This window comes from Haliaeetus leucocephalus, unplaced genomic scaffold, assembly GCF_000737465.1.
Source record: "Haliaeetus leucocephalus isolate CR32 unplaced genomic scaffold, Haliaeetus_leucocephalus-4.0 Scaffold141, whole genome shotgun sequence".
In the NCBI taxonomy this organism is placed as follows: domain Eukaryota; kingdom Metazoa; phylum Chordata; class Aves; order Accipitriformes; family Accipitridae; genus Haliaeetus; species Haliaeetus leucocephalus.
In genome coordinates, this window is record NW_010972577.1 from 1,714,151 (window position 1) to 1,726,981 (window position 12,831).

The 12,831-nt window shown below is 35.6% G+C and overlaps 1 protein-coding gene across 2 annotated transcripts in view; it reads left to right on the forward strand.

Moving 5' to 3' along the window:
* Nucleotides 1-12,831, forward strand: part of MCPH1 (microcephalin 1) — a 47,906-nt gene that overhangs the window by 604 nt on the left and 34,471 nt on the right. The window contains exons 2-7 of one of the 2 annotated variants that reach the window (XM_010561067.1): nucleotides 1,792-1,883; nucleotides 4,256-4,374; nucleotides 9,900-9,984; nucleotides 10,626-10,746; nucleotides 11,033-11,173; nucleotides 12,394-12,489. In XM_010561067.1, coding sequence (XP_010559369.1) covers nucleotides 1,792-1,883; nucleotides 4,256-4,374; nucleotides 9,900-9,984; nucleotides 10,626-10,746; nucleotides 11,033-11,173; nucleotides 12,394-12,489 — 654 coding nt within the window. The remainder of the gene's footprint in view (nucleotides 1-1,791; nucleotides 1,884-4,255; nucleotides 4,375-9,899; nucleotides 9,985-10,625; nucleotides 10,747-11,032; nucleotides 11,174-12,393; nucleotides 12,490-12,831) is intronic. The other variant, XM_010561068.1, reaches the window with a different exon arrangement.

A 12,831-nucleotide genomic window follows, 5' to 3' on the forward strand; every position in this document is an offset into this window, starting at 1 on the left:
CCCCCCGCCTCTGCCGCCACGCGTGGGTGCCCGCCTGGCTCTCCCTGCCCTGGTCAGTCGTGGCTTGGCGCTGTGTGGTTTCTTCTGCGTCTTTCTAAATTTCAGCTTCACTAGGTTGCCCCTCTGATGTCTGTTTTTCCCCCGCTATCGTCGCCTTCTCTGATTCCTTCTAGCATAAGTTGCCCTTTGCAAGAACTGAGCTCTATGCAGAGCTCTTCTAGTTCAAGAAAGCTCCAAACCCTTCCTTGTTTTCCTTTACATCCACTGTACAAAAACTACGAAGTGCCTGTCTTTTGTTGGAGTATATTTGATTAGCTAAAATTGCCTAATTATTGTAAATTATACCTTTGATCCTATCGCAAGTGCATGCATCTTTGAAGTAATGTTCCTCTGAGTTCATAGTTTGACCTTCATTGAAATGCTCCAACCTGTTTTTCTAGTAGAGTTATGACGGTTCTAAAATATTTGATGTTAAGAAGAAGGTAGTGTTTTTTCAAATGCAAGTGCAATATTTTTCACAATAGAGCAATCAAGAAAAAAAGGAACTCTGGCAACAGCTGCCCTGGTCCAGTAGTAGAATGAACACAATAAAAAGCGCATTGGAGTAGACTTGTCTTAAGTTCTTATGTGCATCTGAAGGCCTAGTACTGATAATAAGATTTTTCCCTGTAGTTTGGCTAAGGAGGTGGTTTGTGTTTCATATTTCTCTTGTATGTTAAAAGTATTTCTAGCATTTATAAAAAAATGTTAATCATTATATAAGTACTTCAATTGTTGGAGCGTGATTCTGGTTTTCATTTAGAAAGAAGATGGATGACACTACGTAATAATGAATCAGAAGGACATATGTAGTAACAAACAAAATTAAGCAATGTTTGCCAAGGATGACCCTTTTAAATTGACACTTTCAATTCTACTCATGAGTTTTGAGAGTTGTCTGGCCCGCAGTCTCTGTGAAGTTGGTTTTGGTGAACTGGCATTCCTCTGGTTTTCTGTAACCTTCCTAATTCTTCATTCAGAATGGGAAATTGACATGGCCAATGGAGCTGTATGTCACTTTAGTGCTGGTCCCAAGTAAAATTAATGAAGGGATTGTTAGGAGTTTCATTTGTTTATCCCTCCATGTCAATACATCTGGGTTCATTTGAAGACCTTCTCAACTGAGGCTGATTTAATTCCTTGAAAAGATTATTAATCTGGTTGATAAAGGAAGCTACTTAAATGCGATATACCTAAAGTTACGTAAAGCAGCTGACATGAAATTGTATTAGGCCCTGTGTACTTAATTTGGGGTGATTCAGTATAAATAAGGTGTAATTTGAAGACAATTGGAAATTGTTAAGTAATATTCCTGCAGTTTTCTGGGGGTTTGGGGAAGGCATAATTCAGTTATGTTTATTTCATTATGTTCTGTAACTTGTGTTACATCAACTTGTCTTAAAATTTTTGATTAACCTGAAGATTAGCAGTGATTAAGTAATGATAAGGGTAAGCAGTCATGTAAAGATACTGGATTGCTTGTTAAGCTGGTAGTGTGTTTTAAGAAGACCAAGTGAAAAGTTGTGCAACTAGTGTCAAACTACTAAGTTTGTTCCATTACAACTACTTTAAGGGACAGAATTACTCTAAAAAGAACATTCTACTGCTAACATCTGATACTCAGTTTATTAAAAGCTGTGTTTGCTACTGAATGCAATATGTGTAAAAGCAAAATTTTGCTGGAAAGGCAGTTTAACCAGTTTTACCATAGTATATTCTTCATTAGCTGTTGTTTTCTCTCTTCCGATCCAGGTATTTCTGCATTTGTAGAAGTTTGGTCATCTAACAGAACAGAAAATTACTCGAAAACCTTTGAACAGCAACTTCTTGATATGGGAGCAAAAGTAAGGAAACTATTTTGAAACAAATAGAATAAGAAAGCTCTTAATTACAAACTAGCTTACTTGCTTGGTCTGCTTGTCATGTATATTTCTTTGTAGTACGAATTTTTAAAGTGCAGGAAGGAAGATAATCACAGACCTAAGAATAGAGAAATGCATTTAAAGCCTCCCTATATCTATAAACCTCTTTGTATATTAATATGATAGCATGCATTTGTTGTGAAGTACTGGGCTTGCCACATGCTGTGGGCAAACCAAATCTTAAGTGTTAAAAACCTGCGATACAAGTACGTACGTTATGTTGTTTTGTTTTCTTTAACTTCTAGGTAGCTGCTCTGTTGTTAGTACAATGTTTTGTAACCCAAGTACCACAACATTTGATTCTTCCATTCACTTTCCTACAGATGTGGTTCAAGTCCAGAAAGTGCTAGTAAAAATACATCTAAGAGTCTTTGTATATGTCTCAGTGATTTCCGCCCCCCCCCCCCCATCAAGTATGGTTGACTTGTAGGTGCAAAATATGTTTAATTGCTAGCTGTATGATTTCAATCGGAGACCACAGTCAAACTGGCATCTTCCCTTCTTGCACATTATCACCCATTAATGGAGATTTTTACAGCCCACATCATGCTTTGAATAATACTTGCGTGAAATCCCCGTGCTTTTTAAGTGGGCATGTGTAGGCGTATCCTACTGTCATGTAGGAAGTTTTGCTTAAATCCCAAAACCTCTCTTTCTGTATGAATTTAGCCGAGACAGTGCAACAAAACAGTAGAATAACTGTTTTTATTACAAAACCAAATACAATTCTCAATAAATAACTTGAGTAAAAAATATTGATCTTTTGTGCTGTACTGTCAGATCTATGGAATTCTGATGATGTTAGATTTTTCTCACAGAAAATATGACAAAGCATAAGGCTTCAAAATTCCTCAAGTTGATCAAAAAGTAGCTGGATATGGTGAAAGGTATAGGCAGATGATACAGATGAGCCTATTTAGCAGATCCCTATGACTGAAGAGGGGTGGTCCTGCTCCGTCACTACTCCAGACACTTCCTTCCCTGTTATTGGGCTGAGCACATGATAGTAAACTGGCTTGGCTCAGTCTGTAAGGGAAGAAAACTCTCAATTAGTTTTTTGCTTTTTTTGACATCTCAAGCTAAGGTCAGGTGAGCAGTAGAGGATGTCCAGGGTAAGGGAGAAGACAGGAGAGATGGGAGGGAGGTGTGAGGTGGTGCTCCTCCATAATTTGGAGGCAAAGCTATATCAAGCATCTGTCTCATTAGGACATGGGCTGTGAGCTGGATACTAGCATAAGTGAGTAAGCATTTGTATCTGGAGTCATAACTTACTCCAAAAGAGATTCATTGATCCTGTATACCTAGATACTTAAAAATCATGGGTTTTGTCTTCCAAGAAGCAATAAATCAGCTTGCCACCAGGAATTTTTAGAAAAGCTGAATAGTGTTCTTAAAGCCAAATACAGATCCAACATGTTGGGAGCCAAGTATAGTGATGCAATTGAGACAGCAACAGACAGCTACACAGCTATTTCCATCTGGCTGTGCTGAGAAGATGCTGCTTCAAAATATGAACTGTACTATCTCATCATGTCAACAGCCACAACAACCAATCAAACAGTTTTATGCATAGGACGTTTAGTCTCCACAAAAGGAAACCTTAGTTGTGAAGAACGGAGTATCTAGAACTAAAATGGTTATCGCTTAGTTGTCAATAGAGGCTGATAACTGAAGATTTGATCAGTTGTATGACACAATGAAAATGTCAGATATGATATTAGCTGTACTGACTTAAGTTTTCTGTATTTCTCACTCTTTAAAGTGTTCCCACATAAATTTTTTGTTTGTAGTAGCTTCAGCCTTCCCTCAAAACTAAAAGCGATCTTTATTGATGAGAATTAGTTTAAAGGATAAGGTTAGCTGTACTTTTTAAGACTGTGATTTCTTTGCTAAATAAAAGATGTAATTTGGTGTTTCTTTGGATAGTGGCAACTACTTTCTGTACTGGCTGTTGCTTAAGAAATGATGTTGGGCTACATAAATAAAAACGTTGTAAGATTAGTGATACAGCTGGAGTAGGGAGATAAAAATGGTAACCTAGAGAAAAGAAGTTTGAAAACAAAAGGCTACTCTAGCCCTCTAGCATGCATTGCATTGGCTTGACTAATGAGACTTGAGTTTTGATTGCTTGAGGCTTCTTGAAAAGATGGGAAAGATCAAAAGAGTCCTTGACAATCTTTAGAATAACTTTTTACGCTAATGGTTGATACATTAAAAATGGACTGCACTAGCTAGTTTCATTAGCATTTTCTGATTATCAGACTTAAAGATGAACTCTCTGTGTACTTCTGCAGGTTTCAAAAACTTTGAACAAGCATGTGACCCACGTAGTCTTCAAAGATGGACGTTTGTCTACATGGAGAAAAGCACAGAAGATGGATGTAAAAATAGTTTCTGTACTCTGGGTGGAGAAGTGAGTACTTGTGAATATAATGAATGTGATACATTCCAGAGATAATGGATTCTAGTATTGTTTTATTTAAAAACTTAAGTACAGTACCTGTTTTTTAATGTACTTGAAATAGTGATAAATCGATGAGTAAATGATAAATTTCCTATGACATTATTCCTATTATAAAGCATATTACTTGCATAAAAAGATAAAATGTTAACTCTTGAAAAATGAATGTGTTGAAGTAGTTCTGTAGTATATTTGTTAATCATTCAGTGTTCCACTCCTTTGCTCTCAGGTGGCATGAATAGGTACTGAAGACTAGATATTTATGTTGAATAGAACTCTTCCATTTTCATATGAAAAAGCACATTTCATCAGGGACATTGTCCTGTTTCTGTACTTAACTCCTGTAGACAGAATATCTCCTAGTAAGAAAGAAAGAAATCCATATGTAGTCTGTCTTTTAAGACATTTGGCAGGTTCAGAACAGCACTGCTTGAAGATTCTCAACTACCATATGGAAAAAGTTAAATTTAAAAAAAAAAATTTCAGCTGTGCAGCCAGTCCACAAGAATTTTTTAGTCCATAGCTGCTTCTCTGAGATTACAAAGTGGTTGTGAGGCCTAACTTAATTTCAGATGAAGTGTAAAAACACTTACAGTGTTTAAGAATATGTATGCGTTCTACTCGAACATTCCAATGGATAAATTGCTGTGATGATGGAAATAGAATAGAAATCAAGTAAAGAGGCCCTTTCCTATACAAATTGTAATATGCATGGAGAGATAGAAGTCTGCTAAGTGCAAAAGTAAAAAAGAAAAAAAAAAAAGAGGGGGCAAAACTGAGCTCTGTAGCCACTTAAATGTAGGCCAGTACAACCACAAAACTTGTGATGCAAGTCCATTAGTCAAAAAAGAAATTCATGCAGTTCTGCAGAAACAGGATTTTTCTTTTTTTCTTTTTAAGAATATCAGATATAGAAGTTACAGCTGCACAACCCAGCCAGCTTTAATACTGAGGGAGAAACACCTTAAGCTCTCAAAAATGAGTGATGCAAAATTTTATTTATGTAAATATATCTTTCTGTGACCTGGTGCTATATGAGTGCATAAGAATGATGGTCATTTCAGTAGAAATCTTTGGTTATAAAATTAAATATGCTTTTCAGATGGCTAAGTGTATAAATACAGAATTTGAAACCTTAGTCACAAGAACTATAAACTATTTGAGGACTTGGATGTGCTGTAGTAAAAAGGATCCCAGAAAAGTCCAGGTGAGTAGCATCTGCAATGGAAGAATGAAAGCACCTTACAGGGGAAAGTCTAGGATGTGTCATACAGAAATGCTGTCTTTGTAATAGCAGTTCCACCCCAAGACTCTCCGCACTACTGGAAGGTACTGAGTGGATGAATGTTCTAGAAAGCTCAGACATAGAGACAGCTGGGTGTGTGATACTGTAGCGGACAGTGTGGAGCTTTGAGATCCAGGTGTAAAAGCCTCACGAAACTTTTAACTGTTCGTTGCTGGATACCAGCAACAAAGGAAAAGACAGGAGAAAGGATCTGGAGGGAAAACTTAAGTTGTTTGGTAAGAAAGAGAAGGCTAGCATCTTCCTGCTATTCTTTTGAAGTGTTCCTGGTATCATGCTCTGGACAAGGCAAGGTCTTGCTATATGGTTAGAAGATGAGGTTCGCTGGAATTGGGGAAATAATCTGAAATAGATGTATTTTATTGCAGGGGGCAGGGATGACACCCAAGCTGTGAATTATGATTGAACTTCTCTGTAATCTTTTTCTTCTGGCTTTTAGTTTAAAGTTAATGCCAAACAGTACACAAGAACCTATAACTTATATTGATGTATACTCTAGGCAGAATTCATAGGAATATTATATCCTTGAGCAAAATATAGGTCAGGAGCGGTAGAAGCTTACATAAGAGATAGTAATGAATAGTCTTGCTAGTCAGAGGATTATTCAAATGAGGCACAGACAATATAAAATTAAAATGAGTCTGTGCTAGCACACATGCTAAAGTTTTTTGTAATAAGGTGAGGGAACTGGAGTGCCTGACTTTATATGCCTAGTACATCAATATCTCAGAAATTTGGTAGGCAGAAGACAGTCTGTTGAACCCTGGGACAATGTAAATGGTCTGTACCAGTAAAATACTGGTCCTGTATGAATGAAGGCTTAGTTTGAAACCGATAACTGTGTAAGAAAATAATGCAGAGTTCATGTGAGTTGACGTTTTAGCATCACTAAAAGAAGATGGCTTGAGTAACCGACTGCTCCATTCAGTAGCAAGTGGAACATTCTCAGAATGGTCAGAAATGCTGTGAAATGTCATTTCAGGAAATATGATAGTAAAGGGCAACTTTCTAGTGCAGCCTGGGGATTGGGTGACTCCTGTTGGAGTGCAATGTGAAGACAAATAGGTATTGCTTGGTCTTAATTGGTTTGTGCATGCTTGTTCAAATTATTTCAAAGAACTTCTTGTAAGTATGACCACAGTATAAGATCAGTGTTCATGCTGGAACAGCAAAACGCAAGTTCTGTGACAGTGCTCAACTTCAAAAAGGAGTCTACTTAAAATGAAAGAGGTTCTGTTAAGAAGCTAAGACAGTGAAAGGAATAAAATTCTTGCTGGTGTCAAGGACACTATTTAAAGCATAAGTCCTCTTAAGTGTATCAGAAGGAAGATGGTCATCACATTGTGTGAGGGGAAAATTAAGATTTTTGGGACTTAGAGTAAATGTTTTCATGGCATTATCACCTCAGCAGTAGTCAAAAATTAAATTAAATAGAACATAAAACCTCATGTAGTGGGATGACAGCATTTTATCGTGGAATGTTGTGAGAGGATGGCAACGAGCATAACTGAAGTTATAAAATAGTTTTCTCACAAGATGTGATTGAAGAGACAAGAATTATTCAACCTGGAAAAGAAGCGGGAGTGGAGGGGGAGAGACTTTTGTGAACACAAAGGTTCATATGGAGAGGCTGAATAGGGAATGAATGTGTATTTTCCTTTCCAATAGAAGAATTGGAAAGCATCACATGAATCTGTTTGGAGGCAGATTCAGAGAAAACAGTAAATTATGGGTTTTAGCAAAACATGGTTAGACTGTAGAACTCCTTGTTGCAGAATCGTAGTCAGCAAAGCTTTACATGGGTTTAAAAAAAATGCTGAAGCAATTAAACATTTGGTTTTATCAAAAAACAAATACAGTGTTGCATCTGACCATCTCTAAACCAGAAATCTGTGAAACGTAGCAAAGTAAACTGGGAATGTTTGGTTGTGCTTTCATGTGCTCTTGGGAATCTTGATATTGGAAACAAGATCCTGCAGTACATGGTATTTAATCTGGACGCTGCTTTTTGATGTTTGAGTTCTAAAAACACCAGACAAGGAAGCAAATCATAAACAATTACTGCAGCGACTCTTCTGCTTTGTGCCAAATACTCTCCCACTTAACAGCTAGTGGACCCCTACTTCCAAACTGTTATGCGTGTATACTAGTGTTATCTTCCCCTGAGCAGTGCTCGAGCGTCTCAGAGGAACATGCCCTATGATTTGAAAAACACTGTAATACTCGCTTTTCTCCATAAAAAACAGCACGAATTATTTGAGTACAAGGGTTTGTGTGGTATTTAGTGAACATTGCCTTGTTGAACTCCTACTGGATTTCCAGTGCTCTCTCCAATGATCTGCCTCAAACTTGTATTGGAAGCTTCTGCTTTATCGTATGAGCATCTATTTGAATCTAAACTGAATGCAGTTCTACAGTTTAATAGGAAATAATTTGATGGGGAAGACAATTCTTTTAAAATAAGATAACAAGTGAAATTCCAAAAAATTCATAACTCCAGAGTAAATGTATTTTTAATTTAAAAAAATGAAATGTTTTGTTTCCTTTTTTTTTGTTTTCTAAAAATGGTAGATATGTCTAACTTTAAAAATAGTGCACAAAATCATGGACTAAGAGTCATACAAATAAATTGTAAGTTTAATGCAAAATAAGTGACAGCTTTGGGTTTCCGGAAAACAATTTTTTAGTGCTTCAACTCAAATACCTCAATGAGCAACCTAAAAATATCAAAACCCAACAACAAAAAGAACCCTACGTAAAATAGAATTGCTACAATCTGTGTCCATATTAAGAACACTTAATACTTCCAAATCAAACCCATAATTGGGAAACCCTACCTGTGTATTCTTAGTATGGTAACTCACTCATGTCACAAATAAGATACATAAATCATTTACATTCAGATTTGTCTACAAAGTAAAATATTCTTCTAAGATATTTAATGGCCAACTTTTCTTCTGTTATCTTCTCTGAATCAATGAAATCTCTGAATTAATGTAAATTTTAATGTCATCTACATCTATGCTGATTATTTTCCAGAATTTAATAATAGCTACTGAAGTCCAGCATGTTGAATTATCGTTTCTATTTGATGCACCAGAGAACTCTGAACTCACATTTGTAGTTTGACAAATATATGTAGTGGTGTGGCTTTTTGTTCAAAACTCAGTAAGCATTAGATTACAATTCTACAGATACAAACTTTATAGTGGTTACATCACTAGGTGTCACTAGAATCACAGTTTAGAATGACTTCTGGGGGAATTCTAATGTAGTCTACTAAGGTTCCGTACTCTTTCCCATAATCAGTTCTATTATTTATTGTTTGAGAATAAAACTGTATTTACTTATTTTGACCAAAAGAACTTTAATTTATGTATTAATAACCAAATTCTTGTCTCAACATCATCCTTAGTGTTCACATACACAGTAGATTGTATCATATTCCAAGATAACATTAGTCCCACTGTTCTCAAGTCAGTCTTTGAATATGAAAAGACAGGAAAATCGAAGGTATCAGTTGGATTTTTGGTTTTGTAATTTAAAAAAAGTTCACATAAATATAGATTGCTCCTCAGTAAGGGGCTGGTTTTAGCATACAAAGAGAAGGCAGAAAACTGAGACTAATAGGCAAGATGTAAAAGCCAGGATCAGATGAAGCCTCCTCCCTCATTTGCCCGAATAGAAAAATATCCTGCCCTCCCTGCCCTGCCATGACATTCTGTAGATTGTAGTTGGGAGTTTACTGTCATCACAGTGACCAAGTTAAGGTTAAGTTTACTAGCTAGTGAACAATGAAAGCCTACAGTCCTCACAAAAGTCAGGGCAAGATAAAAGCTTCATGAGAACCTGGCCGGAAGGACTTAATACGGTGGTTTTTTGAATGCATGGAAAATAACATATGAGTGGGAATCTTTGAGTTTCAAACCAGCAATTTAGAGGGCATCATTAGTACAAAAAGATTGTATCATGTCCTGTATTTAGTGTGTAATATATAGGGTTTTTTCTTTTTTTTTTTTTTTTAGCATTACAGTAGTTATGCTAAAGATACACACTTAGGAAGGGTTGGTGTTTCATTATTACGGGGCTCAGATGACTCTTCTTGCAATAAAAGTTCTCATTCTTACAAAAAAAAAAAGAAAACAACCCAAATCTGCTCTAATTTATTATACAGGTGTCGAGAAACTGGAGTACATGCTGATGAATCCTTATTTCCTGCAGTAGACACTAATGAAGGATTACCACTACTAATCAAAAAAGTGAGTATGTGATTTTTTTTTTTTATTATTTTTTTTAATACGCCTAGAGTAGTAAACTTTACAGTTTGAACTTGACTTCCTGACCTCAGGCATTTGAACTCTTTATTTTCAGAACATTCTGTAAACTCGGCCTATCCATCTGAGTAGGTTTTTAAAGGTAGGCTGTGGCTGTGGTGATGTGACATCTTATCTGAAGAAAGGATAATGAAAGTAGGGGTTTTATATTGGTGAATAAGGAAACGGAAGATTTAAATTAAAATGACATAATGATTAATCAAAATAACATGACTGCAATGTGGCTTATGTTTCACGGAGTTGTGACAAACCCTTAAATCCTGATATTTGAAAAGAAAGTCTTTCAAGCCTTAGCTTTGCTACAAGCAAAAAAGAAAAGATGGTGACTTAGTCTCCTTTTTACTAAAATCTAACCTAAAAAAACCTGTTAGCTTCTTTCTTATTTCATATTAAAATTCGCTTTGGAAAACGTTAACTTCCACAATTATCTGTGACTTTCAAGGAGGTGATAATAAGTAGCATAAACACTGATAATAAATACTGTGATAAAGTGGTAGGCAAATAGGAAGTGTAGTTACTTCTGGCAGTTTTATACCATGTAATTAATAGTTCTGTGTGTCTTGTAGCACAAATGTATGCAGCCAAAAGACTTTGTTGAAAAAAATCCAGAAAATGATAGAAGGCTGCAGAGAAGACTGGATGAGATGGCTAAAGAATTAGCTGTACAAAAGACAGCAATTAATGCTGGTAAGAACAACTTTGAACTCAGATTGAAATATCTTCAATTATTTCTTTAAAGCACTTGATGGGTTTTGGCTTTTGTTTTTTTTACGTTAATGCATCTCACCATAAGAAATAAACTTGACTTACCTTTTACAAAGTTCTTTGCAAGTTTGTGGTATTAAAGCATCTGTAGTGATGTTAGGTATAAGGAACCTAGTTTTTTCAAGCTTTTTTGAAAAAAAAAAAAAGCAACTTCTTAAGCTGTTACAGCATGTAAATATTAATGTACAAATGCAATTTCTTTGTGTAGAAACTGATGTACCAGTTTTACTGTTTGAAGACAATGGTTCACTTATATACAGCCCTGTTAATAAGATAAAAGATCAATGCAGTGCAAGGGAAAGAAGAATAAAGGAGATGAAGGAAAAAAGAGTAGATCTTTCTCCTACTGGTAAGAAGTTAAATTTTACTTACCTGTGAACATGCACAAATGGCTACCATCTTTATGGAATTTTTCGTGCACTTGTCTTGCTTTGGCCTTCAGAATTTTTTTCATATCTTTCTTGATTGCATGGCTTCCCTTCTTCCCAGGTTTTGAGTAGGTGTGAATGCCTTTAGTTTCTTTCTATTGAAGGGCACAAGAAGTCATGGAAGACAATGATTTCAAAAAGGAATTTCTTAATCACTAGCCTGCACAAGAAGAATAATATTTAAGCTAGACTTTCTAAACTTGTAAATTGATATTGTCACAGCTTGGTTTAACTTTACAGTGAGACTCTAAATCTTATTTCCTGTTAAATTTTAATGTGAATGCTGTACTTGACAAAGATTGTAATATTATTACTCCCAGGCCAACAGTTTAAAAAGGAGTCCAGAATTGATCTATATAGGTACTGAAGAACAGGATTCAAAAAAAAAAAAAAAGACTTTGAATGACCTAATTGAATAAATCTAGTTGACTTAAAAATGTGGATCCTGGTGAATTAAATCTAGATTGCAGTTTTCAAATATTTTTTCAGTGTTTGCATTACCTTACTATGAAAGTATTAAGGTCAAAGTCATTAGGTTTTGTCAGTTACCATAACAACTGTTGAAATGTGGAACGTGTTTTGGGATGGGGGGAAATCTGTAGTATTTGAAGTTTTAAGTCTATGTCAAATAGACTGTCAGCTTATAATTTCAAAAATAATTGTGGGAGGAAAGTAAAGAACCAGTGACATATGGATGAAAAATTAAATCTCATTTAGGTATTTGTTTTCTCTTTGAGTTTTAAGGTAATACCTTCAAACATTTTGAAAAGCATTTCTGCTACATCAAGGCGTTGCTGCTAATTGCAAAATTTGACAGATTCTTTAGTAAAATGCCTTAACTGGCTTAGAAATGGCTATAATATTTTCTAAATGTTTTGCCATCATTCTTTAGTTTCAGAAAAATGTGATGCTGAGTTATCTAGAAGAAAATTCATTAAAATTGTAGAATATCTAATAGCTTTTTTTGTTGGTATGTAAATTTGAGATACTGTTGAGCAGTCTATAATTATTTATATAGTTTTAGTTGGCAAAGCAATGACTTGTCTCTTACAATTGAGCTGTTTTGAAGTATGAATAGATGGTGTGGAAACCTGTATGTTTGCAAATAGGGCTAACTAGTTTATTATTTACAAATTCCTAGCTTCACAAATGTCTCAAATACCTCCAAGTAGTTCACCAGGAGACTGCCCGCTGTCTACTCGTGTCTTAACTAATTCAGAAGATGCATTGTTACCAGGTAACTAACACAACTTTATATATTACAGAAATTGAAAATAATACATGGCCTGTATATCTTTTGGAAAGTACTGTATACTGAAATGGGAACTGTATATATTTGCTCTATCATTTATATTTAAAACTGAATTATTTTAGCTTTTCTTAACTGGCAAAGTATGTAGCAGTAAGAATTCAAGGAAAATGGAGCATGAGGAATCACATTGGGTGAATGCTCTGCCTTACTGCTGTGTTGCTTGCCTCGCCTCCTCCTCTTTCCTCACACCATTCCCCTTTAATGGCTTCTTGTCCTGGCATGGTGTCAGTCTTCTCTGCTCTTACAGTGATCTTGTATGCAACACAG